Source organism: Lotus japonicus, chromosome 3, assembly GCF_012489685.1.
Source record: "Lotus japonicus ecotype B-129 chromosome 3, LjGifu_v1.2".
Classification (NCBI taxonomy): domain Eukaryota; kingdom Viridiplantae; phylum Streptophyta; class Magnoliopsida; order Fabales; family Fabaceae; genus Lotus; species Lotus japonicus.
The window spans coordinates 31,138,534-31,166,437 of record NC_080043.1 but is presented as its reverse complement, the minus strand read 5'-3'; the positions used below and the strand labels follow the sequence as shown (position 1 = coordinate 31,166,437).

At 36.5% G+C, this 27,904-nt stretch overlaps 3 protein-coding genes and 1 long non-coding RNA gene across 7 annotated transcripts; 3 read left to right on the top strand and 1 right to left on the bottom strand.

The window, feature by feature from the left end:
* The first annotated feature begins 2,403 nt into the window (after nucleotides 1-2,403).
* Nucleotides 2,404-3,225, top strand: LOC130743949 (putative F-box protein At1g67623). Its single transcript, XM_057596159.1, has one exon. The coding sequence runs from the start codon at nucleotides 2,404-2,406 to the stop codon at nucleotides 3,223-3,225; it is 822 nt and encodes a 273-aa protein (XP_057452142.1).
* Nucleotides 3,226-18,389: 15,164 nt separating this feature from the next.
* On the top strand, nucleotides 18,390-18,992 carry LOC130743948 (uncharacterized). The gene is made up of 2 exons (XM_057596158.1): nucleotides 18,390-18,565; nucleotides 18,657-18,992. The coding sequence occupies exons 1-2, from the start codon at nucleotides 18,494-18,496 to the stop codon at nucleotides 18,990-18,992; spliced, it is 408 nt and encodes a 135-aa protein (XP_057452141.1). The 5' UTR covers nucleotides 18,390-18,493.
* A 177-nt stretch (nucleotides 18,993-19,169) lies between these two features.
* LOC130749244 (uncharacterized) lies at nucleotides 19,170-23,076 on the top strand. Of its 4 annotated transcripts, XR_009022881.1 has the most exons (4): nucleotides 19,171-19,328; nucleotides 19,733-20,577; nucleotides 20,986-21,154; nucleotides 21,271-23,070. It is a non-coding gene; the product is annotated as an uncharacterized LOC130749244 (long non-coding RNA). The 4 variants fall into 4 exon arrangements; XR_009022880.1 differs by having other exon boundaries at nucleotides 19,170-19,328; nucleotides 19,733-21,154; nucleotides 21,271-23,076; XR_009022879.1 differs by having other exon boundaries at nucleotides 19,170-19,328; nucleotides 19,733-21,154; nucleotides 21,266-23,076.
* Nucleotides 23,077-26,529: 3,453 nt separating this feature from the next.
* Nucleotides 26,530-26,835, bottom strand: LOC130743947 (uncharacterized). Its single transcript, XM_057596157.1, has one exon. It carries the CDS (start codon nucleotides 26,833-26,835, stop codon nucleotides 26,530-26,532), a length of 306 nt encoding a protein of 101 aa, XP_057452140.1.
* Between the last annotated feature and the right edge of the window lie 1,069 nt (nucleotides 26,836-27,904).

Genomic DNA, 27,904 nt, shown 5'->3' with positions numbered 1-27,904 from the left:
TAGAAATTTCAAAATAAATGAAATGTAATTTTTGTTATGGAATTAATCCAATGAAGTCATGAACGTAAATGTCATAAGAATAATTTTGATCGACCAGAAAGATATGATATTTTCTTAATTATTCTAAAATATGAAAACTCTTGTAATTGACCGTTAAAAGTAAATTTAGTAATTATTTGATGCTTGTAATTAATAAAATGTAATTCAGGGGTTTAAGTTTTTTTTAAGGTGGGTTTAAGTAATTATTATGATATGATAATAAATTAATATCAATATCAATTAATTAGGTAAATATATTTCTTTTTCATAATAAATAGAACAAATTACTTTGAAATAATATTTTTATATTAACTAAGGTATTCCCACGGCCGATAGCCTTAAGATTAATCATTCACCACCCTGCTAGCATTAGGTTGTAAAATTTGAATTAAGATAAGGTAAACATATTTTATTTGAATTCAATTAAATTAATGAATGAATTTTTTAAGCTATATTTAAATATTAAATCAAAAAATATTATTATAAATAATTTTAAAATTTCTAATTTTCAATGTAATATGAATTCAAAATTACTATTTTAATTTACTAATTAACAAATTAATTGAAGAACATGGGTGATTATGTTTATAAGAATTTTTTTGAAAGCTAAAATAATTAATACTATGATAATATAGATTAAAAAAATTCCATTTTAGTTTTAAATATATTTATGTTATTGAATAATTTCACATAATAATCGAGTCCACTACAAGAGTGATTAAAATAGTATTTAAAACCAATTAATCACTATTGATTATTTGATAAAAATTAGGATTTTTAATTACTAAAATATCATTTCGAAATTGTTATGTTTTAAATCACCAATTATGTCATGATTTTGATAATTCCATTCCATATTAAAAAAATTAATACATTCTAAGTTATAAATTGGATATAAAACATTGACTTAGCTTCTATTGAAAATATATTATTTTAGAAAGTTCTTTTGGTTAATAAAATAAGCATGCATGTGTTGATTATTGCTAAAAAAAATAATTCACTTAAATATCAATAATTTAATATGCAATTAAAATTATCAAATTAAATGTCATATTATGAAGTTATGTAAATGTTTATCAAATTAATTTAAAAGTTTTTATTATTTTTACCTCATGTTTTTAATACTTCATAATATAATTAATAAGATACCTTGTTTTTTATCACCAATTTAGTCAGAATTTTGATAATTTCATTCCATATTAATAAAAAAAATTAAAACATATTCTAAATTATTATCAAATCAGATATAAAATTAAAAAAACTCATACAAGAATTTTTTTTTTAATTTTCATGAACTTTCATTACAAATTGGATATAAAATGTTGATTTCTATTTAAAAAAATGTATTATTTCAGAAATGTTTTAACAAAATACACATGTGTTTGATTAATGTCAAGAATGTCTTTTCAAAAAAAATAAACAAATATTATTCACACAAATATTAATAATTTAATATGCAATTAAAGGTTATCAAATTAAATGTAAAATTTAATATTGTACTAAAAAAATTTAATGTAAAATTTAATGTAATACTAAAGATTTAGCTAACCGTTGGTATCTATTCTTATATGTATCATAATCAATTTTGATAACTTTCTTTTTTCTTATTTGTATGTCATATTTTTAATACTACATGGTATAATAATTAACAAGGTATAAATGTTTGTAAAAAAATTCCCAAAAAAATGAAAAATTTTAGTGACAAGCCTTATATAGCTTAATGGGCTCGAAGCGGGCAGGAGATTAGTGTAATGACTAATGACTAACGGTCGTGGGAATCCCTTGTGTAACGCCTAAAAATCTTATATAATCCCTCCATCCTTTCTTCCTCTTACTCAATTTATTTCTTCGTTATCCCCAAAATCAAGCACATTCCTTCTCTTCACCATCTCTCACATTCCATTGATTTTCAAGTGTCTTCCTTTAGTCAAGTGAGCTCCACTCCTTCCTCTTCTTTTTCGGTTTTTCTAATTTTCTCCTCATCTTCCGTCTAGGCGAAGTTCTCACCATGGTGAAACATAGTCTTACTTGATTTTAATTTCATGCAAAGTGTAGTTCCAAAGTTTAATTTTTAGTAAGTATTTTATAGTTCCGAACATAGGTATACGTTTAGGTTCTATAAACTAGAATCAAGTAATGTTGTCTAATTCTCAGAACTAAAATTAAAATTTTATATCATAGAAACTAGAAAGTGGCGGTAGTTGGTTCAAACAACTGAATTCTAATTCACGCAATCTTAGGATGCATACGAAAAACTAGAATCGGGTAGTTTTAAGTCAAGGTTTATAAGGATTTTATATTTTTCTGAATGCTTAGTTTAACTAGATAATATTTTTAACTATTTTAATTTATTTTCTTGTAGACATGGTTAGAATTGGTGAAGGTTCTGCAGGTGGTCCCATACCATGTGTTCCACGGACTGCATCCACTCGTAGAGCGCGTGCAAAAGCTCATGTTGAGACACCACCTCCACAATCGCATCAGACTTATTCCTGGCTAGTGAAGAGGACAAGGAGTAAGAGAAGAAACAATCGAAAAGGTCCTACAACCATAAAAATGCTTCCAAGAGATTTGTTAGTAGAGGTGGTTGCAACTGTGGTCTCACACTCCTTCATTGACCTTTGCATCATCAAAAAATGTTGTAAAGATTTTCATGATGCTTCTGAAGATATAAACATCTGGAAAAGAGTTTCTTTGGACAAGTTCCCGTTAATCCAATGGCTTCCAAATGACAAAATATCATCATTCTTAAAACGCTGTAGAGAATGTGGAAACATGGAGAGCTTATATAGAGAAGGGTTGCAAAAATATTTTTACTATCCAAATGGAAAGATTGATGGTTTTGAGCTCTTGAAGGTAGCCGCTCAAAAGGGTCACAAAGAAGCAAAATATGTGTGTGGTATGATTTTATTATGCTCTGAAGATGAAGAGTTGAGAAAACAAGGGCTTGAGCATATGCGTTTATTGAGGAAGTCCAAATGTGTTGTAGGCTCCAGAAACAAAGTGAAACGATTATTAGGCTTTATGTGGAAAAGTAATGGAGAATTTGGACGCAATCAGACCCCTCTATGTAACTCCAAGAACACATGCAAAGGGTGGAGAGTGAAGAGCAGTGCATGGATATTACTAGATGATGATGATGACGACGACGACATTAACTTGAAAATATTGTTATATGTATTATAAATTTAAAACTTACTGATTTAAAAATTATACTTAGTATATATCTACATATAAAAAATTATATGTTTTTTATTTCCAAATTTATAATAGAAATTATATTTAAAATAAAATTTTATAAATTTTAATGTTTTGAAATATTATTTTCGTACATTCCACGTGCATTGCACGAGGTAAAATATTATCTTCTTTAGGGAGCGACGAAGTTGGAGGAAAGGGTTGTATATGAGATCCGGGCCCGCTTGAACTGGTAAACCCGTTTGGAAAAAATTGAATCGAGTGAGTTTTAATGTGTAATCGGTTTTTACGGGTTGAAAATTTCAAGTACAGACAGATATCACTGTCAAAATCGGGTGCCTAAAAAATTAACCATCGCATTTCGATCCTACCGAAGCCATGTGTACACAGATGATAATTAAATAATAGGAATTGGTCAATGGGTGCAGAAAAGGAGAAAATCTCATTGGTACTCCCTCCGTTTCAAAATAAGTGTCAACTTAGACAAGATGCACACATATTAAGAAGTGAAATAAATATTGTAGACTTTTAAAAATATATTAATTTTTTCCTAGTTTGCCCCTTAAAGTATATTTCTATCTCTCCTCATTTATGGTTCTCATAGGGGTATTATATGGAAAAATATCAATTAATCCAACCTTGGAATTCTAAACGGACAATTATTATAAAACAAATATTTTTGCTCTAGGTGGACAGTTATATATGTTGAAACAGAGGAAGTAAATGAGGATTTCCGGGGAGAGAAAGAAAATTGTTGATGATGGGAAAAAAATGATCACACAGCTCCTCTCCCCTACCTACTAGCCTAGTCATATGTCTAGAGACATGCAGCTTACCTTTTCTCTTAAACTTCAAAGTACTTTTGTTCATTGATACATTAGGAAAATAATAGGTTGGAAATGATCAAAAAATGTGATCTAGACCTTTGCTCTCACAGTCCAACATTGTGAGCTCTATTTTGCTTCCTCCTTCTCTCCGTCTTGGTTTCCATCACCGTTGAGCAAGATTGGTTGTCTCTCCCTCCCTTACTTATGATTGTAGAGCCAAAGACAGATTAAACCATATCATGGCCTTAAACTTAGATGGCAACCATCAAATCAAAACCAAAATCTTCATCACCGAAGTCAGGGAACGAAGAACTTGTGCCTCTTGACTGATAGATGAAGCTTGCAATAGGTGGATCTGGTCGAAGATCATGTTGTCAGAGAAGATCAAGCTTCACTATACTGAGAAAGTCCTTGCTCCGTGTTTGCTCTACTCTGCGACGGCACTGCCTACCTCTGATATCTGACTTTTTTCTGTTTCTCGCTCTTTTTTTTTTGGGCAAAACTTTTGAATATTTAAGGTTTTTGAGAACGGTAAGAATCCACCCTATATAACCCTAACCCAGACAATCCGTAACCCGCTAAATTCGAGATACTAAGTGGACGGTGGCAGTTCTGATTTTTTGTTGGTTTTCACCCGACCAAACCGATTGTTTTTGCCTGAATCCGGCCGAAATCGTTTGGTGGATAACCCTATTGGAGGTATTGGAGTGGGTGACGACCTTGGAGCGGAGAAGAACAGTGTCGTATATGTTTTCGGAACTCCTTGCAGGGAATGGTATGCACTCATGGTACCTCCTTTCCTTCCTCCATTTCTTAGCCTTCTCCACCCAAAGAGGCTGTGAAATTTCTCAAGCCAAGAGGCCTGCCAAAGAACAAGGGTCAGCCTACGACGGACCTTTGCTCGTAGGCAATGGAGGGCAGCGAGGTGGCAAGGATAGGGAAAGAGTTGGTGGTCTTATCTAAAGAGTTGTCAAATCCTTATGGCACGAGAAGTGTTATGCTGGTGTGAAAGTACATAGGCTTGACGTACAACTACTTAGATGTCATTTCCCACGGTGAGATCACAGCTCAAATATTGTCTAGAACGCAACATTAGCTCTTGCAAAGGGAGGTTTGAGTTTTCTTTTTATGGTTTTTATGGTTTCTAGGCGGTTTGTTGGGTGAGTTTTGCGGGCTTTCGCCGGTTTTACTAGGCTTTGTTGACCATCTAGTTGTTTTTTGGTGGGTTTGTCAAGCCTTTCGAGGCTGTTTTCTTGGGTCACGTCATGAATATTCGTGTAGGAATATTTTCTACATAAATATTGCATCAAATTGGATTAAAAAGAATGCAGTTGATGATGAAAGTATAAGTCTAACTTTTTAAAAAAAGTTATCAGTTGTGCATGTATATCATTACTTTGACATAAAATTCAGAAAATATTAAATATTTAATCATTTACCTAATATATATGACAGTTAATTAAGTAAAAGACTTCAATGAAGTGAACTTTATGCTTATAATTGGTATCCATAACCGAGTGGTAATTTTAGAAGATTTTTTTTTTTGACAATGAAATTCTTCCACCATGAGGGAAGGGATAAATATACCTGGGGCTAATACCAATTTCCCCTACAACATTTTGTAAAATGTTACTTAATTTATATAATGCATATGAATTATTTTTAACCTTTTTAAGGTTATTTGCCTCTGCCTTCATGGGTGGAAGAATTTCTTTGTCATATAAAATCCATTATTCCCCTTTGCAAAATTAAATTTCTCTGGAAAAAGGAGACAATCCCTCTCCCAAACATCATTTCCCTTTGCAAAACCCTTATTAACCTGATTACACAACCTCGGAAAGACATCAAACAAGTCATCATCAACAGAAGAAAACGAAGTTTTATACTGCAAATTGTACTCTTCCCTCAAAACGTCACCCCACGATCTAGAGGCAGAGACAAACCTATCCTTCAACGCAAGCCAAATTTGAGGCGACTCAGACACCTTCATCTTTGCATCCTGCCAAGACTTAAGAATAGAACCATCCACCTCGCATCCCTTGACCTTGGACACTCCAGCTACCTTCAACTTATCATGGTTCCAAGGAAATCTAGCATTCGTCATCGATAAATATTTCCCTCCTAATCTCACACCATCAAGAGCATTGGTAGCAGAAGAAGCACGATCACATGAAAGAAAACGAACAAAACCAAACCGGAAATGCCTCCAAATCTTATGATTACGTTGGACGAAGACGTTCAGAAGCCTCCCAAAATGGGCAAACAACCCGCGAACCTGGTGGTAGCCTAGTTCCTCTGTTATACCATTGACGAATAAAGTAGAGACTCGCCGATCAGAATCCTCATTGGTCATATTAGGAACACCCATGGATAATCTGAATCCTAGGCCCTGAACCGGATTGTTCGTCTCGTCCACCGGCTCCCCTTTATCAGCCTCATCCCCGAAAACCCATGGATAATTTGAATCCCATGCCCTGAACAGAATATAATGTATGTTCACAGTTTTAGTAGCGGTATTAATTTTACATTGTTAATACTAAGGCTTAATCCAGTTTTTGGTCCTCAACCTTTGCCATAAATATGGGTTTAGTCCCTTACCGGAGTAAAGGTGGGGATTGGTCCCCAGTTTTTGGCAAAATGATTGGCTTTAGTCCTTCCGGCCGGTTGGATCAACGTCGGAGCTCCGCCAGCTGATGTGGCCCATGCCACGTCAATTAATGAGTCTCGCTGGATTTATTTTCTTTTTCATTAAAAAATAAAAATATTAAGACACACTAATTAAACCCCCAAAATTAATAAAAAAATAATTAAAAAACAAAACTCTAGAAAATGATGAATGATCATCTTCTTCAAAGAACCTTTATCATCATCTTCATCATTTTACCCAGAAAACCCAGATTCATTTTCCCCAAACATCACAATCTTCTTATTCAAATTATTTCCAAAACATCCATCCTCTAGAATCATTCATCCAAGAACGTCCCTTCTAATATATACTCATCCCACTCTAATCCCTTCTTCTTCTCAAAACCGGTAATCCTTCGATCTCCAAGACCTATTCATAGAATCCCAATTCTACGGAATCGAGAATCTCCTCATCAATTCCCTCTCTAGCCCATATCAATTCGAACCCTTCAACCTCCAGAAATCGGTTCTATTACCCCTTAACGGAAGGGATTCCCCTTCCGCCGTCGCCACCACCCCTTATGGATCCATCCACATCGCCCAAGGCAGCAAGATTACATCGTATGACTGGTCCCTGCGGTGGAAATCCACCATCCCCACCCACTTCACCGTCGTGGATTCCCTCCTCGACCCTCGCAATCTCCCATTCCCTCGCCGCCGCCGGTGCTAACGACTTCTTCGGCCTCCAGATCCTCGACCTTGAGAAGGGCCATGTCAGGGAAACCCTAAACTGGGAAAACGTCACCAAATCGGGATCCACCGTCCAAGCCATCGGCTCCTCGCCGGAGCAAATGTTCGTCAACTTCGAGTCCTGCCGCAGAAACTCCAACTCCATCGTCGTCTACGACCTCCACACCTTAACCCCCGCCACCGAGATCTGCCATAACAAGATCTTTGGCGCCAACATCGATTCGACTCTAAGATCTGCTTCTCGAACGAGAAATCTAGATCTACTCTCCCTCTCTCTCTCTCTCTCTCTCTCCCTCTAAGTCTTGCTGCTGGGGTAGGGGATTGGGTTTGTGCGCCACTCTTTTCTCTTCTCGGGTTCCTTCATGATGCTCTTGGTTTGGAGATCTGGGCATGTTGTTTGTTAGAGCTCCAATTATGTGTTACTCAGTTAATTTCTGAGTGTTTTACAGTTTAGAATTCTTTTTTTTAAGATCTAAAATTTATGATTTAAATATAGAAGATTTATGGATTTTTTTGAAATTAGATATAGGGTGTTTAATTAGTGTGTCTTAATATTTTTATTTTTCAATGAAAAAAAATCCAGCAAGGCTCATTAATTGACGTGGCAAGGGTCACATCATCTGGCGGAGCTCCAACGTTGACCCAACCGCCCGGAAGGACCAAAGCCAATCATTTTGCCAAAAACTGGGGACCAATCCCAACCTTTACTTCGGCGAGGGACTAAAGCCATATTTATGGTAAAGGTTGGGGACCAAAAACTGGATTAAGCCTAATACTAATCAATAAATATTCAAATTATATATATATATATATATATATATATATATATATATATATATATATGAGAAAGATGTTACTATTACATGAAAATGATATGAATGAATTATGATTGTTAACGATGAATGGTCATGATTAAAAGTTGAATTAATTGTCACATAAACCCTTATCTTAAAGTTATTGGATATGTCATTAATTCATCTCCTCATCTTTTTGTGTTGGCTTTTTTTTTTCAATACTCCATCTATCTTTTCTCATGCTTTTTTGTGTACCACAATGTTTTTTTATGACTAAAAGGATTTGACAAAAGAGATATTGTATATTGATAATTGAAACAAGTACATAGGAAGGTCTTATATAGAAGAGCCTTTGAAAACAAGAATCAGATATGTTTAAATCTCTTAACAAAATAAAGAGATAATCAGATATGTTTATATCAATAAATAAATAAACAATCTGATTTTATCGTAGTTAATTCTAGTTTCCTAATTTGATTTTATCACAACTAATTCTATTTTCCTAATATCCCCCAGAAGCTGATGAGTAAATGTTGTTGACTGCCAACTTGAAAACCAGGTAAGAAAACGGGGAATGCTCAAGAGCCTTGGTCATAATATCTTCAGTCATCTTAGAACCAGAAACAGAAGAAGATGAAATAATTTGGTTTAAAGTTTCTCATGAATAACATGGCAATCTATCTATATGCTTCATTCGCTCATGGAAAACAACATTGAAAGACATGTGTCGAGCAGGATGACTGTCACTATATAGTGATGCTGGTGGAATAAAAGGAAGTTGAAAATATTTCAACAAATATGTGGGCCATAGGAAGTCACAGACGCTGGAATCAAAGACTCGATATTCTGATTTAGATGAAGATATAAAAATAGTAGGATGCTGTTTAGACTTCCATGAGACAAGAGAACCACCCTAAAAAATACAATCCCGTGATGGATTTGTGCGCTTCAGGACACGTCCCCCAATCCACATCACTAAATGCTTTAAGTTTCAAATGAGAAGCAGCTGAAAAGAAAACACCTTAACCTGGTGTTCCTTTCAAATATCGCAAAATCTGGATAATAGCTTTATGATGATGAACTAGAGGATTATACGTGTGTTGGCTCAGTTGTTGGACATAATAAGAGATGTTTGGCCGAGTGGTAGTCAAATAAAGAAGTCTTCCACTGAGCTTGTGGTAGGCTGCAAGATCATGATAAGGGATAGAATTCTCAGGCTGGACTTTATTCATTTTGACCATGGGAGTGATAATTGATCTTTCTGCAACCCAATATCAAACAAAATATCTGATGCATAATTTTTTTTTTAGAAGGAGTGATTCCTTGACGAGATCTAGAAACCTCCAACCCAAGAAAATATTTCAAAGTCCCCAAATCCTTAATTTTAATTTGAGTATCAAGTTTAGTTTTAACAAGATATATTTTATTTTGATCATTCCCGTCAAGTATGAGATTGTCAACATAAACAAGTATAGTAGTGAAAGTGTGCCCATAAGACTTGGTAAAAAAGGAGTGATCATGTGAAGATTGTGAATAGCCAATACTAAGCAAACCATTGCCTTCTGACGTGTTTTAATCCATCAAGAGACTTATGCAGCTTACAAACAGAATTAAAAGAAGGAGAATTAAGACCAAAAGGAATCTCCATATGAACATATTCATCAAGATCACGAAGTAAAAAGACATTATTAACATCTGATTGATGCAAAAACCAACTTTGTGAAGAAGCAATGGCTAAAAGAACTAAAAAATTACTTAACTTTGCCACAAGAGCAAAGATATCAAAATAATCTAGGCCTTCAATTTGATTATACCATTTGGCTACCAATCTAGCTTTATACCTTTCAACATACCCATCAGACATATATTTTATTTTATACACCCATTTGGAACCAATAGGTGTAGGGATGGGCAAAAAAACCGACCCGGTCTGGAACCGACCAGCCCAGCCCAAACCGAGTCATGTAGATCGGGTTGCAGTGCTCCACAGGTTCGCGGGTGAGAAAAAACAGGTCCAGACGGTTTTTGGCGGTCGAGTTCGGTCCAGGGAAATAAAACCCAATGAAGACCGAACCCGACCGTTTAACACATATAAAAAAAATTGAGCCCAGCCCAACCTGTCCAGTCCAAGTGAATAAAAAAAACTCTAGCCTATTATTCATACTCAACCATTCAGACCTTCGTTCAAAAAAAACCATTCAGACCTAAAAATAAAATCAAAACTCAACGTTAGCTTCTCTCATTTTCTTTTTTCACGGCCGTCATGCTTCACAACACCAAAACCCTAGATCCGTGCTTCCTGCGCCGCTACAACATGCACCCACAACCACCTCCCTCTCCTCTCACCCTCCTTGTTCCTTCGTCTCATGGTCTCGTCCCCTGCATCCCTTACTCTTCAGATTTTGTGGCTTCCGAGTTCGCTGAATAATGTGTCGTCGTCCCTGTTTGTTGGTCAATCCATCCACCGAAGGTTGAATGGTTGATTTGAAGTTTAAATCGAAGTTATACATCTGAAGAAACATGATGGGAACCAAGGAAATGCTGAAGATTATATTTTTTTCTTTGTATTATTTTGGTTGATCTTCATATAATCATATGTATTGTTCTTCTTCAAAAAATCTTTCAATCTTCTTTTATGGGTTATCTTTGTATGGTGGTGGCGACCCGCCCCAACCCACCCAATCCACCCGTTAAACCGTTTCACCCGGACCCGAATTAACCGAGGGTTGTGTTTGGTCGGGAATGGGTCTACTCTCTTAGTGTTTTCCACCCTCCTGAAATTGGGGTTCGGGCCCGAACCTGCCCGAACCCGACCCTTGCTCAGCCCTAAATAAGTGTTTTACCATGAGGAAGGGGAACTATATATTGACCAAGTTTTGTTCTCAGTTAATGCTTGCAATTTAGATTGCATAGTGGTAACCTATTGAAAATTTTTGGAAACTTGTTGATATATGGTTGGTTCAATGTGGGAGGAAATGGAAAGAACAAAATTGAGATGTTGCGGTGAGAATTTATTGTAAGAAAGAACATATTCAAGAGGACACCTGACATGTTTAGTTTTAGAAGTAGGAACAATATTAGAATTGTGTGAAGTGTGGTAGAAATTACAATGGTAATTAGTGAGATAGGATGGAGGTTTAGTGGTTCTAAAAGATTTTCGAACAAGAAACTAATTATTATCAGAAGCAGCCGATTGGGAAATATATGTTTTTTTATAGACAAATGTTAGTTGTTAGAAATATTAGTAAATTAGTCCCTCCTCCGGTTCGAACCCGGGACCCTTCACCCTTCACCCTTCCCAACCCTTATGTCCCTAGCTCTTACCACTTGAGCTATCTTATCGGTGACATTGAGAAATATATGTAGTGTTAGGCAAAGGAGCAGCAATAGTAAACGACAACGTTTTAATAATGGGATCATCAAAAGCAAAATAAAAAACAGGTGAAGGAGTAAAGCCAGTATTAAAGTCAACAGCCTAAGTTTTAAAAGAAAAATGATTTTCATAAAAGATACATTCCAACTAACAAGAATTTCTCTAGTACGGAAATCTGTAAAATAACCATTTGTCTTATATTTAAAAACAAAAAATATACACTTGTTTTCTCTATTATCAAGTTTGGTTATATTTTGGGTTCTATTTTGACTAATGGTAGAGGCATAAACAAGACTACCAAATTTTTTTGAATCCATCAAAGTTGGTTTAATCATTATAGAGATGTTGCAAAGGAGACTTAATTACCTTGCAAAGTAGGGGAAGTAAGCCTATAAATCAAGTGAACTGCATGCAAAACATCATAACTCCAAAAACTTTTAAGCATGTGTGAGTGAAACAACAAAGTTCTAGTAACATTAAGAATGTGTCTCCTTTCCACAACAGAATTTTGTTGTGGAGTTTCCACACAAAACGTTTGAAGTATTATGTCATGTTTAATAAAATTGGATGTATTGCAAATTCAGTGTCATTATTACTTCTTATGCATTTTATCCTTTTACCCAACTGTGTAAAAACATATGCAATAAGAAACATCCATTGAGTTCTTAATTTCAATTTTAGATTTCATGAGAAATATCTAAACATGCATGGAGTAGTCATCAATAATAGTAAGGAAATATTTATGGTCATGCATGGAAGAAACAGACAAAGGACCCCATATGTCAAATGTCTATGGTCGAGCATGACAGCCCGCTGCAGAATCTGCTCTAGAGGAACAACTCGCGTGTTGAACAGGAGCTCATTGCGAGCTTGCTAAATGGAACACAACAGCATGAAACAAAGGCCAATCGCGAATGAAAATGCTATTGCCATAAAACATATTAGAAATTGGTGTACCGTGCACTCTTCATCCAAACGCAAACTCAATTTCAGAGGCAAACCAAATTGGCTTAACAAGATGGTAGAAAAAGAGTGAGTGTTGCACTGTCTCTGAAGCACTCAAGCACCGTGGGAAAGAAGGACCGGGCACCATTCCACGTCGATGAAGCAACGAATGAACATGCACAAGGTCAAAGCACACTCTCCACACTATTTCGCGACATCTTGGAGCTGCATCTCCCTTCCAAAGCTTTATCTAGAGAGCTGATGTTAATGCAGGTGTGGACGAACTTGAAGATTCTCCTTCGAAAAGGAGCTTCCTAATGAGTTGATAACTATTTTTTGTGGTATAACACTCATCAACAGTTTCTGGCCAGAAGAAACAATCCTCTGTAAGCATAAACTGGAATCCATACACGATTATAGAACACCAAATAGAATGAGATAGATTGCGTACCTGACAAATAATGAACGGAAGTGACAGTCAAGTGACTGAAGTGACTAGGGCTTCCTTTGTATCTCACACTCCCTTTCACAGCTATCGATGGGGCAAGCTGTGGTGTCGGATTAGATCAGTGAATACAGAGGGGACCTAGCCAACATATATTTAACCCTAGTCCCTTCCAATCATGGACCTATAAGTTAATGCCTACACTGTAGTCCACACTAATCAATACAGATATCCAAGCCCAAATAAATGGATCACTTAAATCATTAAGTTGGCTTACATATGCATCTCTATCTGGATCATGAATTAGCCCATTTTTATTAAAAATAAAAACTACAATTGATTGAAGCCCACAAGAATTAATAAATAATTCTTACATTCTCCCACTTGGGCAAAATCAATTGCATAACTTTTTAAATTTTGAAAATGACTCTCGGGCTAATGACTAATTTTGTTATGTGGCCACATTTTGAAAACACGTGATCCAATGTGCGATATTTGAGACTCTGTCCAACTAAATTCAAGTAATATCGAATCATGACGGTCATCATAACATTTATTGGTATAAGACCTTCCATGGTTACAAACATCACTGACTCCGTCGACTAGTCATTAGTATGGAGTGTAGCAAGAAAATAGCATGCCAATGTGATCCAACAACCAAACTGCTATTTTCTTTGTCGGTCCTACCGATTTCTCTCAAATGTCTTAAAGCCAAAGAAATCGTATGGTTCTTAAAATCATTATGCCTCAGCTCCAATCTAGTGTCAACCACCGGCATAGTGGTCCCAACGACACTGAGCTCAAAATTATAATTGTGCCTCAGCTCCAATCTGGCGACGACCACCGGCATAGTGGTCCCAACGACGCTGAGCTCAAAATATCATTATGCCTCGAACTCCAATGTCGACCACAGGCATGATGGTCCAACAACATAGAGTTCGAATATGCCACAGACTCCCAACTGGTGTCTACCACGGGCATGGTGGTCCAAAAACAGCGAGTCCCAATATGCCTCAGCTCCAAACTGGTGTCAACCACCGACACAGAGGTCCCAAATGACACCGAGCTTCTAATATTTAGTATGCCCCAAACTCCATTCTGGTGTCAACCATGGGCACGATGGTTCTGACAACACCGAGTTCCAAGATTTTGCAATTGATACACATAAATAGAAGCATCAGCAATGATATATAAAATAAAACAAAAGTATATTATCAATTGCTTAGAACACATGTCAACCCAACACTATAAGTGTCCAAGGATAAAGGTTTAACATGACAATATTGATACAATGCCTCCACTAACCAAACATATCAAAAGAACTTACCATGCCCATTTTCTCAATATGCATGACTAATGAATACCATGGGCCTAAGTCCTATGGTTGCGGGACTAAGCAATACACATTTGATATAAATTTATTCAACTAATGTATCTGTAATTCTACAATATACTTGACATTAAATACTTCACATCAAAAGGTTAAAAACTACTATAAAATAGCATTATCCCATAATATTTGTCAATAGAATAGCAACAAAATTCTTCACATGAAGCTATGTCCCAAGTTCCTTAACCAAATCAATTTATTAGCATATCAATATCAATATCAATATCAATCAATCAATATCAATATCAATATCATCAATCAATATATATTAGAAAAGAAGAACTTCCATCAAATCAATTTGATGAGGTATCACTCCTAGATCAATTCTCAGGCCAATTTAATGATGCGTCACTCTTAAATTAATTCTTATTTGTCTTCTGTTGACACGTGTCACACCTTAATTACTAAATAAAATCTTGACATATTTTATTTCAAAATCAAATCAATCTTGACCTATTTGATTCAAAACCAAATCATCCAAAAAATTTATTACTAAACTTTTTCTGACCTAAAATTTATTTCCATAACAAATTTTGAAACTGATTTTTTAAAGGTAATTTTAATTCTGAGAATTTTTTTCATAAAATTTTAATAGATTTTCCCTAACTATCTAAGATTTATCCAGATTAAATTAAAAATTAAAAGACCAATTTGATGAGGTGTCACTCCTAGATCAATTCTCAGGGCAATTTGATGATGTGTCACTCCCAAATTAATTCTTATTTGTCTTCTGTTGACACGTGTCACACCTTAATTACTAAATAAAATATTGACATATTTTATTTCAAAATCAAATCAATCTTGACATATTTTGATTCAAAACCAAATCATCCAAAAAATTTATTAATAAACTTTTTCTGACCTAAAATTTATTTCCATAACAAATATTGAAACTGATTTTTTAAAGGTAATTTTAATTCTGAGAAATTTTTTCATAAGATTTTAATAGATTTGCCCTAACTATCTAAGATTTATCTAGATTAAATTAAAAATTAAAAAATTAATAAAAATACCATAAAAATTAATTAATAAAAACCACCAAATCACAATAAAAACTCATAAAATCCTTAATTAAATAAAAATTCGAAAATTCAATAAAAATATCTTAAAATTTAATTGAATTAATGCTCTAAAAATAAACTTTTTCTTCACCTAAAATTTATTTCCATAACAAATATTGAAAATTTGAAAGTTTCTATTTTGTTCTGTTGATACATGTGCCATGAGGGAATTGGGTTTAACACCCCACCCCTTAGGCTTCCCGCCCCACTTAAAGTGGGGAAATTACCGGAAACCCTCCGGATTAATATCGGTAAATGATTTTTCGATACGTATCGGTTTATCATTTACCGATTCGTATTGATATACCAGCATCAGATAGGTTTTGAAACACATAATTTTCAAAACCCATTTTCCTCCCCAAATCACTTCCTCTTCAAATCTCTCCCAAACTTGCGTTCCACCACTCCAAGCTTCGATCCCATCATCATCAAAGCTTCCTCAAAGCACCGGAACTCCCATTCCATTACATTCAAAAGGTTAGTTTGATTTTCATTGATTCTCTCACATTGATTGATGATTAGAGGTAGTTGATGGATTATTAGGTGAATGTTGAACACTAGGGTAGTTGATTGATGATTAGAGGTAGGTTTTATTGACTGAAATTGCATGAAACGGTCATGGGCACGGGTGAGTCGTTTCCAGTTCTGGTTCTGGGTTTACTGTAAAATCGGAAAAACATTTTCCGATTCTATAATGGAAAATGTTTTTCCGATTCTGTAATGGAAAAACATTTCCCGATTGTAGTGAGTTTATTAAGCCAGTTTTTTTTAAGCCAGTTTTTTTTAGTTTTAAACTAGTCCTCCATCTATTGGGCTGAATATTTTGTACAAATTTTCAAATATTTTAGTGTCATGACACTGGGAAAGGGTGTTGATGGCATCGGCTTATTAGAACTAGGGAACTTCCTTAATGTTGCATTTTAGTTATCTAGATTGACAAATTTGGTTATATAATTTATTTTCCTGTTCTGCTACTGGTGTCCTATGACAGAATTCATAAATTCTTCTTCCTTGGAAAATGATAATTTATGTATAACAGGTTGATATGGTCATAGTACCAGCGTCAACTGGGCAGATGGAAAAATATTTTATTAAGCCAGTTTTTTTTTCGTTATTTTTTTATTAACTGAAAATGCTATATGAGAGATGTTTGTTTCTATATGAGAGATGTTTGTTGCTATATGAGAGATGTTTGTACAAGTTGTAACTGTTAAAGTTGCTCAAGTTGTAATTTGATGTTAAATTTGTTTGCTTTTCATAGGAGAATGAAGGGCGGGAGGAAGAGGTCTCGATCTTCTACAGTCGATGATGCAGAGGATCGCCACGAGCGCTTGCATGCTTTTACGCGGCGCGGCGACCATCGAACAGCTAGTCAGGCGGTTGAGGCTTCGGCCCCGTCTCCATCTCCGTCTGCTACTCCGGCCGGGGCTCCGTCTCTGTGTCCGTCTGCTACAGCTCCGTCAGGTGGTCCGTCTGCTACAGCTCCGTCAGGTACTCCGGCTGAGCCTCAACCTCATCCTACTCCGGTGTCTCCGATGGTTGAGTTACCTCCTGAGGAGACATCTGGCGAGCAGTCTTCTTCGGAGCCCAGTGGCGAGGAGTCTGCTTCTGAGGCCAGTGGTGAGGAGGAGGAGCCTCTTATTCTCCAGGAGGAAATTGATGCTGCTGATGTGGTGCCAGAGGAGGGGGCACAGGGCGGTGCGGATGACGACCTCATCCAGAGGGTGGCACCGTTTCCCGGGGGGCCTGAGGATCTGTCGCTTCTTGCGCATTATCCTGACCACAAGGCTCCTTGGACGTGGCAGACACTTCTTCGCACAGACCCGCGGTACGTGGACCGTCGGACATTGAAGGTGGCCACTATTGGGGGGAAGGTATGGAACCTCCCCTGTGATGGCGATTCAGAGGCCCACACACATGTGCGACAGCTGCTGCAGCAGATAGGTTTGTATCACCTGCCTTGTTGCGGGTTACCGGAGACAGACCCAGCTGTCATACTGGCCTTTGTTGAGAGATGGCATGAGGAGACGAGTAGCTTCCACATGCCGTAGGGGAGATGACTATCACCCTGGACGATGTGTCGGCTCTTCTCCATCTTCCCACAAGGTCGAGGTTCTACACTCCGGGCAGGGGGGAGCGAGATGAGTGTGCAGCGCTCTGCGCCCAGCTCCTGGGAGGATCTGGTGCTGATTATCTGGTTGAGTTTGAGGCGGCGGGTGGCCAGAACATTCGGTTCATTACTCTGAAGACCATGTACACGTCTGCTATGAATGGTATGTCTTAATCATTACTTTATTAAGTTGTATTTATTTTTAGCGTATTATTAATAACTGTTAACTTAATTCATTTCATTGTAGAGGGACGCTATGAGGATGCTGCTAGGATCTGGCTGGTGAACCAGCTTGGTGCCATCTTCTTTGCCAGCAAGAGTGGTGGTTACCACACTACTGTCTACTGGATCGGGATGCTTGAGGACCTCGGTCGCGTGTCGGAGTACGCGTGGGGTGCGATTGCGCTGACATCGTTGTACGAACAGCTGAGTCGTGCTTCCCGCAGGAAGACAGCCCAGATCGGTGGGTTCACCTCCCTCTTGCTGTCATGGGCGTATGAGTACATATCCAGCAGCGTCATTATCAGGACGGAGGTACCCGGCTACACACAGGACCAGCCTAGGGCGCAGCGGTGGTCCACGTCCCGGATCGCGCATTCCGGACTCGATGAGAGACGAGTCATGCTCGATGAGCTTACAGTGGATGATATCACATGGACCCCTTTTGAGGACCATCGAGCTGTTCGACCGCGGGATCCCAGGGCCCTCTATTCCGACTACATCAGGACACCTTACGGCCGGTCTGTGAGCCGACATCTACCAGAGCGGGTTATGCGCCAGTTTGGCTACATACAGGACATCCCTCGACACCCCTCTGAGATCCAAACGACGGGGTCCCTTGCTGAGACCGCAGATGCTGCCTATGCTGAGTTTGAGCCGCACCTCCGCCCTCAGGGGATACCTGCTACATATCCGGGAGAGGCGGTGGAGGGTTACATGAGGTGGTATAGCAGAGTGTCCCATGTGTTCATCATCCCTGAGGATAGGAGGGAGGAGCTTAGTGCCGTGGTAAGTTTGGATTCTAAACTTGTATATTATTTTTATCCATTCAATTGTGATTTTTGTTAATGAAATTTTTTTTGTATATTATTTTATGCAGTCTGCTATACGTAGGGGTGTGGAGTTGTTGGAGCAGTCACTGGAGGTGCCAGGTGCTCTTGCTCCAGGGACACAGCCCCGAATCCTCACGGAGAGGGCGCTCGATCTCTTTCGACGGAGTTCCTTCGTTGGTACCCAGGGAGTTGCCTTTTCTGCTATTCGAGGAGCCGCAGCTGCGGGAGGCAGAGCTCGTGGAGGCAGACCCCGTGGAGGCGGAGCCCGTGGAGGCAGAGCTCGTGGAGAGGGTGATCCTGGAGAGGGTGTTCGTGGAGGTAGAGCTCGTGGACCCAGAGCTCGTGGACCGATATTGTTCTTCGTGTTCTGGGTAATGGTATAAATGTGTTCATACTGAGGAACAATAACGGGAAATGATTTCCCGATTGGTATTTTGACATCGGCATATCATTTACCGATGGGTAATTTTGGAATAAAAAAAAAGGTTGGGGCGCGTAGCCTAAAGGGTGGGGCGCCAAACCCAAATCCCGTGCCATGATTTGTCATTGAAAACCCTATTTTCCCTTCTTCCCTGGGTCTAAACCTAAAACGCATTCCTTCTCCTCCCTTTCCAGAATCGTCTGATCTCTGCTCTGCCGCTAAATAATCTGGTCCCTCTCCACCGAACGTGGAATTTTGCGGTTTCTCTTCTCCTTCTAGGTTTTCGTTCGCCACATCGGTACTAATTTCTCCCACTCTTCTTCTTTCTGTGCCCTAATTCCCAGTTCTCTTCTCTAATTCTTCACTCCCTTCCCCTTTCTTCGATCAATTTCTCTGTTGTTTGCTCTGTTCAGTTTTCCTTCTTTCTCTTCAATTGTTTGGGAACTGTTATAATTACTTTATGTGTTAGCAATTTGATTGGACCTTGAGTGTGATATGCCAATTTGCTTTGCTTAATTTCTGGCGGTTTTTTGAATGCGAGAACTCGGTGCCACTGTTAACATGGTAGATGTAGGAAGCTTGACAATGTAGTTCTGCATTTTGTGTTGGTTTTTCTGCTTTTTCACTGTTGGTAATTGTTTATGTTTTTGTTTTTTGGTTGGCTTTTGTCTTGCTGCCTTGGACTGATTGGGAATGTTGCAGATGGAGATAATTTCAAATTTGTTCTTCCATTGCTTGATTGAAATCATCCACGCATACTATGGTACTATATATCCACAATAGAGGTATTTAGCTTTAATGATATGGCTTTGGTTGAATCTCAATGTCTTAATTGTGACATGTACTTCAAAGAATTTGGAGTCTGATTTTAAGGGAATGGCGCACAAGATTCTGAATTCGGATTCATTATGACTTAACTTACCTTACAAGGAAACCCAAGTATATCAGTTATGTCTACCATATGTTTATGGTGCTGAAGTAAAATGCTTTCTTATTTTTTTCATTTGATTATATTCAGTTTGTATGTCTTACTTTTGATATAGTTAGCTTACTTATCTGTAAAATGGATTTGACAGTGGATATGTCTCATAAACAAATGTGTCTAATAATTACCATGACGTGAGTAACAAACTTTACTTTATAGTTGCCGTATTTAGGTGACTTAATAGCACGTTAGGATCTGCTTATTTTTTCTCAGAATCGATTTTGGCACCATAAGCTACTCACATAAGTTTCTCCCCTGAATTAATTGACTTTAGAGTCAACTTTAAAAGGATTATCAACTTTAGAATAGACTTAATTCTGTTCCATTCCATATTTCCTTAACCATGTGTTCGCTTCATGATATTGAGCGCTTGAAATCTGGAAAGCTACCATTACGTGCGCCTAATAAAGCATATGCCAACACCTTAATAAAAGGGTTGGTGGAGGGAGAGAAGCTTTCAGAGGATGGAGTCATCGCTTACATAAAAGCTGCTGCTAAATCACTATGATTTGCATAGGCATGGCATTGGCTTTGGGTGTAAATCTTCTAGACCAGCTTACTGGTAATAGTTAAAGTATTTTTGGAATGCTAAATATTGCATTAGAGAACAAATGTATCTTAGTCTTAATTCTGCATTTTTACTTATTTTATGCCAATTACTGCATGAGGCTCATTTACTTTGGTTTTATTAGATTCTAACTAAAATGACTTATGTCAGTTTTATATTATTTTTATCTGCAATCCCAATTAGTTTAACTTAACTGATTTAAATTGATCAGACCTTCACTCTTAAAGCTTCAACTTCAAGTTTGACATTTGAATATCTAAATTTGACAGTGCTTGCTCCAGCATCATTTACTTTACCTTCTTTACTGGCTTCTTTGAATTCACCATCAACTCCAATGAGCTCTTTCATTGGGTTTGCATAGTTTTTGTAAAGCGTTTATGATGAAAGAGGTCTTGGTGACAGGAGGCAGAGATTCACGTCGATTATGAATGAAAATTAGAAACAAATTTATGATGGTGGGGCTCAAGCATTTTCTATGAGTGATCATGGCATTCCTAACTTCATGTTGATAATTGATTGAAAGGGCCATATTGTTCACTTTGCAGAAAAACTAAAAGGATTAGATTTGAAGGTAGTAGTATTATTAGTTCTTCAATTAATGAATATGTCAAATCTCTTTTGCCTCAATGAATATAGCATGCAGATTATTTCCTATCTAATCGGATTTACCATATTTTATTAGTGCAGCATGTTGACACCACTATATTATATGGCTTCCAGAAGAAGAAGCACAAAAACATCCTAACACTGCATCCGTGTGCGTTTATGTTTTGTTTTAAGAATTGAAACCATGCTGAAACTAATAAGATGGAGTTGTCTTTCAGGAATAAGCATATTGTTGTACATAGAAAAAGTGAACTTATTTTGCTATATCTTGGTGCAAATTATGCATAGAATTTTGATCATCGCATACTAGAAATTTGAATATTTTCTTTTCTGGAGATCTTAGAAGTAGGCGGCTGATAGCTCAATTCCTGTTTTTTTCTTCATGCTTGCCATTTCATTTATCCTTCTTTTAATTTTAGTGTCTTAAATGTTTTTAGTTTTAATTAGAGGTTGTGCAGCAATAGATTTTTAAGGTTGCATTGTTATGTTTCTATTGGAGAAATAGAGGACAGATTGATGCTTACGGGGATACATAATTGCATACTGTGGCTGACATTTTCTGTGTGGGCAATGGATCAATTGTGGGTTGGACATATGTAAGAGTATAGTTTTTTCTCTCTGTATCTAATAATGGTTCTAGAAGATTTATGCCAATATTGTCGAAGAGGTTTTGGAAGGTTTATGGTAAAACTGGATCATTACTGCATATTTTCATATTTTTAGTTATTAGTGTGTGTGTGTGCGACAATTAAACTTTGTGATTCCAATGACATTTGTTTTCCTTTGACATGGGAACAAGGGTTTTGGCATGGGAACAGGGGTTTAAGAGAATTAATTTGGAGTTGGTCGCTTGCTAATTAAGAATTTCATGGAAAGAATTACTTGCTGAAGAATTTGCTGGTGTTGTGAATGAATTGGATTGCAATTTCTTAACACCCTCGAAGAGGTTGTTAGATAGTGGGAATGAGAGTATTTCAAGCAACACTGGTCTTCTTTTTAGTTTCTTTTAGTTTTGTTTTGTATGAATCCATAGAAGTATTAGTAATTCATGGATGTAGAATTTTGGGTTTGAATGTGTAAGGTTTTAATTTCAATTTTTTTTGTGAGATTTAGATTGTAATTTCTCCCACTGAGGTTGAATAGCATGTGAAGGGGAATGAATTTGGACAATCTCATTTTTGTAGTGGTTGCGTCTAAATTTTATAGGCTCTCCCTGACAAGTTTTGTGGAGAAAGCAAAAGCAAATGTCATGTCTGATGGAGGAAGAGAAAAAACACTTGAATAAGTATTCATTCTATGAGATCAGTTCAAATAAGCTCTTCCAAACTCAGCCTAAGAAAAAGTAGGCTCTCACTGACAAGTTTTGTGGAGAAAGCAAAACAAGGTATGTCATGTTTGATAGAGGAAGAGAAGAAGATAATGGTTGAGGTTAAGAGCAAACATATTATTTCCATGGGAATGCATAGAAAGACGAAGGGTTGTGCGTATTTGTGATTGTATATAATTTTGAGAGTTAAGATAAATGTGAATGTGCCTTTACAGGCTAGAGAACACTACGGATATCGGGGTATTTTTGTACACAGTCATTAGCAATTCATTGCCGCATAACAAGGACATTTTACGAATTCCTTTTTGACTGTGTTGCACTATTACACTAATGTTCTGTTTGGATATAGAGGTGAAAATAAGTGGAAGGAATATAAGTGGAAAGAATATAAGAAGAAAGAATATAGGTTGAAAATGAGGTGATTTTGAAGTTGTTTGGATTGAGGAAAGAAGAATGGAAAAGTGATGGAAAAGTGACAAGAATGAAAGTGAGAGTAGTTTAATATTACTAATTTACCCTTATGGGTAATATTTGAAACATTTCGTTCATCTCTTAAAACAATATTCAATATTATTTTAGAATATATTTTATTTACTTAAATTTTAATTTTAACAATTAGACATTTTATTTTATTTCTAGGAACACCTATCTTATTTAATACGGTTTTTTATTATCATGCTAAACGTTTGGAAAAAATGTTCATGACTTCGTGTATTTAATTTTTTGTAGTAATGATTGAATTTATTTAGAATAAATATATGTCATTTGATATATTTAGTTGTCATGTTTTTAAAATGCTAAAACATAAATCATGAACATAAAAGACTTTTCACCATTTTCCAATCTCCATCAGACTTTTCCGCGCAATGGTGAGAGGAAAACTGTAAGCTATGGGACCCACCATTACTTTTCCCTTCCTGCAGTTTTCCTTCCCTAACCAAACACATCTGGGCCCACTTTTCCATCTAAAATTCATCCTTTCCTTTTCCTTCCTCATGTTTTCCCTGGATCCAAACACAGTGTAAGTCAATTAAAATGTGTCATGTGGCAAGTATTAATACAACTTGAACAGCCCATTACCAAACTGGGAATTTATAGAAATCCTGATAGCAGTGGTGAAAATAAAATTAGTAGCATCCATGAAGTAACTATAAAGTACTAACTTTTCTCATTTTAAAAAAAGTACTAACTTTTAGGCGTCGTTGATAAAATGAGTAATTTACTAATAAGACATTGTACTTTGAAACGAGGGTTACTATGAAATGAAGAGTTAATACTAAGAGCCCCACTTCAAGGAGAGGCACATGAGATCACACATGAGTATGATGACAAGAAAAAGAAAGACAAAAGTAGCAAATTAGAATGCTTTATAACATTTACAATCTTATTATTTAGTAATATCTCAATTCAAGTGTAAAGATCAATGTTAAAAGAAATCGTAAAAATATATATATATATATATATATATATATATATATATATAACAAGAAAAATATGGGGACTAAACATAAGAGCAAATTTCGCCGTGCAACGCACGGGTATAAAACACTAGTTTATTCTTGTTTGACAAATTTATTCTCTTCTTCGCCAGTTTAGCCAATCTCACCCAACACGGCAACACCTACACAACCACTGTTCACCACCTCCGGCTATCACTTTCCAAGATGGATCCAAGTCCTTTGCGCTTTGCCGCAATTAGACATATACAATAAAGGAAGAAAAAGAGGAAGTGTAAGCACAATACAACTAAAACAGAAAGTTGGAAAAACACGCACTACAATAACAAGAAGGAGAAAAAGAAATTCCGGAACATATCCTCAACACGTAGTAACTCTTTGGTCCCAAGGAGAAACTCGCACAACCAACATTTCTTATTCTGGATCTGATGCTTCTGGTAGATCAGTTGCGGACTGAGATGAAATTGTCGGTGAGATTTTAAATGGGGTGCGAGAATCAGAAGGTTTGAGAGATAGAATGAGCGGATGGGACAAGGACAATGATAAGCAACACGAAGTTGGCAGAGAGAACCACTCTTTGTAACCTCATCGAAAACTCGATGCAACCTCACTACAATACCCCTAAGTCCCTCCACCCCATGGACCACTAACACCGCTGCTAAACCCCAACATAGACCCACCCACAAGGTTCAAAGAGTGAAAAGGGAAATAAAATCACCATGAAAGGGGAGGGGAGTGGTGGGTGGGGAAGATAAAAAAGGAATCAAATTCTACAGTTCATGGTGAAATGCAATAATATAACACAAAAAAGGGGGTTTGAATTGTGTTCTTGTAAATCTTTGAGTTTTCAAATGATTATAAGTTTTAAAACATTTTCACAATCGTTTGGTGTAGGTGATAAGAATGCAAAGTAGTAAACAATAAAAACACAGGAAATATATCATATTTCACCCTTAAACGATAGGGCTACGTCCAGTCATTGGCTTACCCACGATTTCACTATCCAAGTATCAAGGACTTCTCCTACACCAATTATTATACAGAACTCCTCATAACCAAGTATTCTGCAGGACTTCTCATAACCAAGTATTATCAAGGACTTCTCCTTCGCAAAGTATTGTTCAGGACTTCTCCTACGATATTTTTCAAGATCTTTTGTTTCAACAAGGTTCTCTTCTCACAAGAGGTTAGTAGAAAAAGCTAAGTACAAGAACTACAAAGTATCGAATAAGGTTTGACTCTATGATATACTTTGAGTTCTAGATCTAGAGAGAGTTGGACATAAGGATTTGACTCTTAGGTGTTTCTCGCACACGATGTGAGACTTTTCTTTCTTGCTTGATGAAGATTTCTAATTCAGATGAAAGTTCAATGTCGTTAAAATTCTTACTTCTGAAAATCTTCAAGTCCTTCTTTTATACTTAGAGTGCTTCTAGGGGTAGTTGATAGTCGTTGGAGCATATGGAGCAGTTCAAGTTCTAGTTGTTAGATCAAAATGTCTTTTTGCCAGGTGCGTTAAATGCCTAATACCCTTTGAGTGAGACTTGTCGCTACAAAATGTATATTGTCAGCCGGTAGGTAGCACTTTGAGCTTTATTCCAGTCCTTTTGTGAGAGAAAGATTAAACTTGATTGTGACAACATTGTACTTGTTTCCTTGGTTTGATTACTTTGTAAAGTATCACGTGATTCTTTGCCCTTGACTTTCTCCTAAAGAATGTCAGGGAGATTTTCCAATTTGAAGATGACGCTCATTCTCTAGACATTGCTTCCATTGGTCAACTTTGAGATAGACGATGAAAATTTTCACTGAGTGTAGTCTTCTCTTGGGCAGACGATCTAGCAGATTTGACTTTTCTTTGCTTGTGCAGATTGTCTTGTACCTTTGACCTTTCTTCTCTTGTGTCGACTGTCTTCTGGCATTGTCTTGTACTTAATCACCAGATAATGAGGGATATGAGTCATAAGTGTTATTATCTTAAATACAATTTACATGAAATTTTTAACCATTACACTTATATTCGTGAAAATTGTTATCATTCAAGATATGATAAACGACGTATCTACTGTTTGAACTTAACACATGGTTCATGATTATTTGCTTTGTGTATTGAAATTTGGAATAGTTAGAATGGTGAGAGTGACAGTACTGAGGAAGGAGGAGAGAAGTGGGTTAGGGAAGAGAGACGTGTGGTGGGTAAGGGACAGGTGGGGATATTCTAGTAATTGTATCAAATGGTATTTTAATTTTTTTTCTCAATAGGTTAAGGTAACTTGTTGTACCAGGTCATTTGATATTTCATGAGTGAAAGACCTATCTTTCAAATGGTATTATGTGATTGTATATTAGATAAGAAGATATGGATTATGAGCATTGAAATTCTTAAAATTAATGATTTTCACATGAATGCAAAATTTATTCATGCAAATTTCAGATAATTATGAGCCGCAAAATTTCTAATTACGGAGATTATTTGTCATGCTAATTCAACGGCTCAAAAGAAAACAATTTACTTTTTTTTTATACATCGGAAACTGACAAGAACAGAAACAAAAACTAAGGCACGCCTAACATATCTTGAAGTATAAATACTTCAAGCTCATGAGGTGGAGAATCCACATGATGGAAGCCTGGGTTTCCACAGCGCACTGCTTGTTTGGCCATCCAATCAGCTGCACAATTTATCTCCCTAGGAATCCAAGCTAGCTCCACATGCCAGGTCATATTCATGAGCACAAAAATATCCTGAATGACTCCAGTTTGTGCGTGCTGCTGCACATGGGCACGGTTCAGGACAATATCAACCAGCTCCTGACAGTCAGACTCGCACACAATCTGACGAGCGCCCTTGTTCCAAGCCATCATTAATCCATCCCGAAGAGTCAAAGCTTCAGCTGCAAACACGTTCCCTCTCTACTAATAGTAAATTATATACATTTTTGTTTTTTAAAATTATGTTGAAATTTTGTATGGTTGTTATGAGATAATACTTTCTCTAGAATCTTTGTAAGTTGGACACGTGACCAAACTTTCCCTCAACAGGGGGAGGAAATGTTATTATCAACTATCAAGGTAATTAAAATCAGACCGGTGATCAAATCGGTGAGGGCACTGGTTCAAGGTTCATTGGTTCAACCGTATATGAATCGTGGTTCAACCAATTTTACCGCAATAAATTAATTAATATCATTTTAAAATAAATATATAATATATGTAGTAAAAAATTATTGATTTCAATATATACTAAGAAGGAAATATTGAATTAATAAATATATCCATAACTTCATAATATTTTTTTGATATATATATATATATATATAAAAAATTATATGTATAATAAAAAAGTAACCCAAAAAAAAATGAAATATATAATTTTTAAACTTCGATGAGTAAGGAAATCAAATTTTAAACTTTCAATATATTGATTTCTAACTTTCAAGTATTAATTTTTAATCTTTTAGTGTGAATATTAATTTTTTACATATGAAAATGATATTGTTTTAAAAGCAGCCGCACAAACACAAGTTATTTAGAAATAAAGAAAAAGTACGAGGAATAGAGGATATAACTTAAAGGCACATCAGCCCACTAGCATATTTGAAGGAAGATAAAAAGGCAAGGTAGAGTTATTTAGAAATTAGAACACAAATAGAGATGACAAGAAAACCTAAATCTGTGGGGCCCAACTTGAACCCAACCCGAAATTTCGGACGAAACCCGATTTCTTTGAGTTTGGGTTTCACCCGAATTTTAAAACTTGTTTGGGTTTGGGTGTGAGATTGATTAAACCCACACCCAAAATCAAACCCAAACCCAAACTCAAACCCGAATTTGTGGTTGTTTTTGTTATTTTTTTATATTATTTGTGGTTGTTGTTGTATGTTGAAAACTTCGACTGAGAAGTTTAATTAGAAGAATATTTAAGAATGAA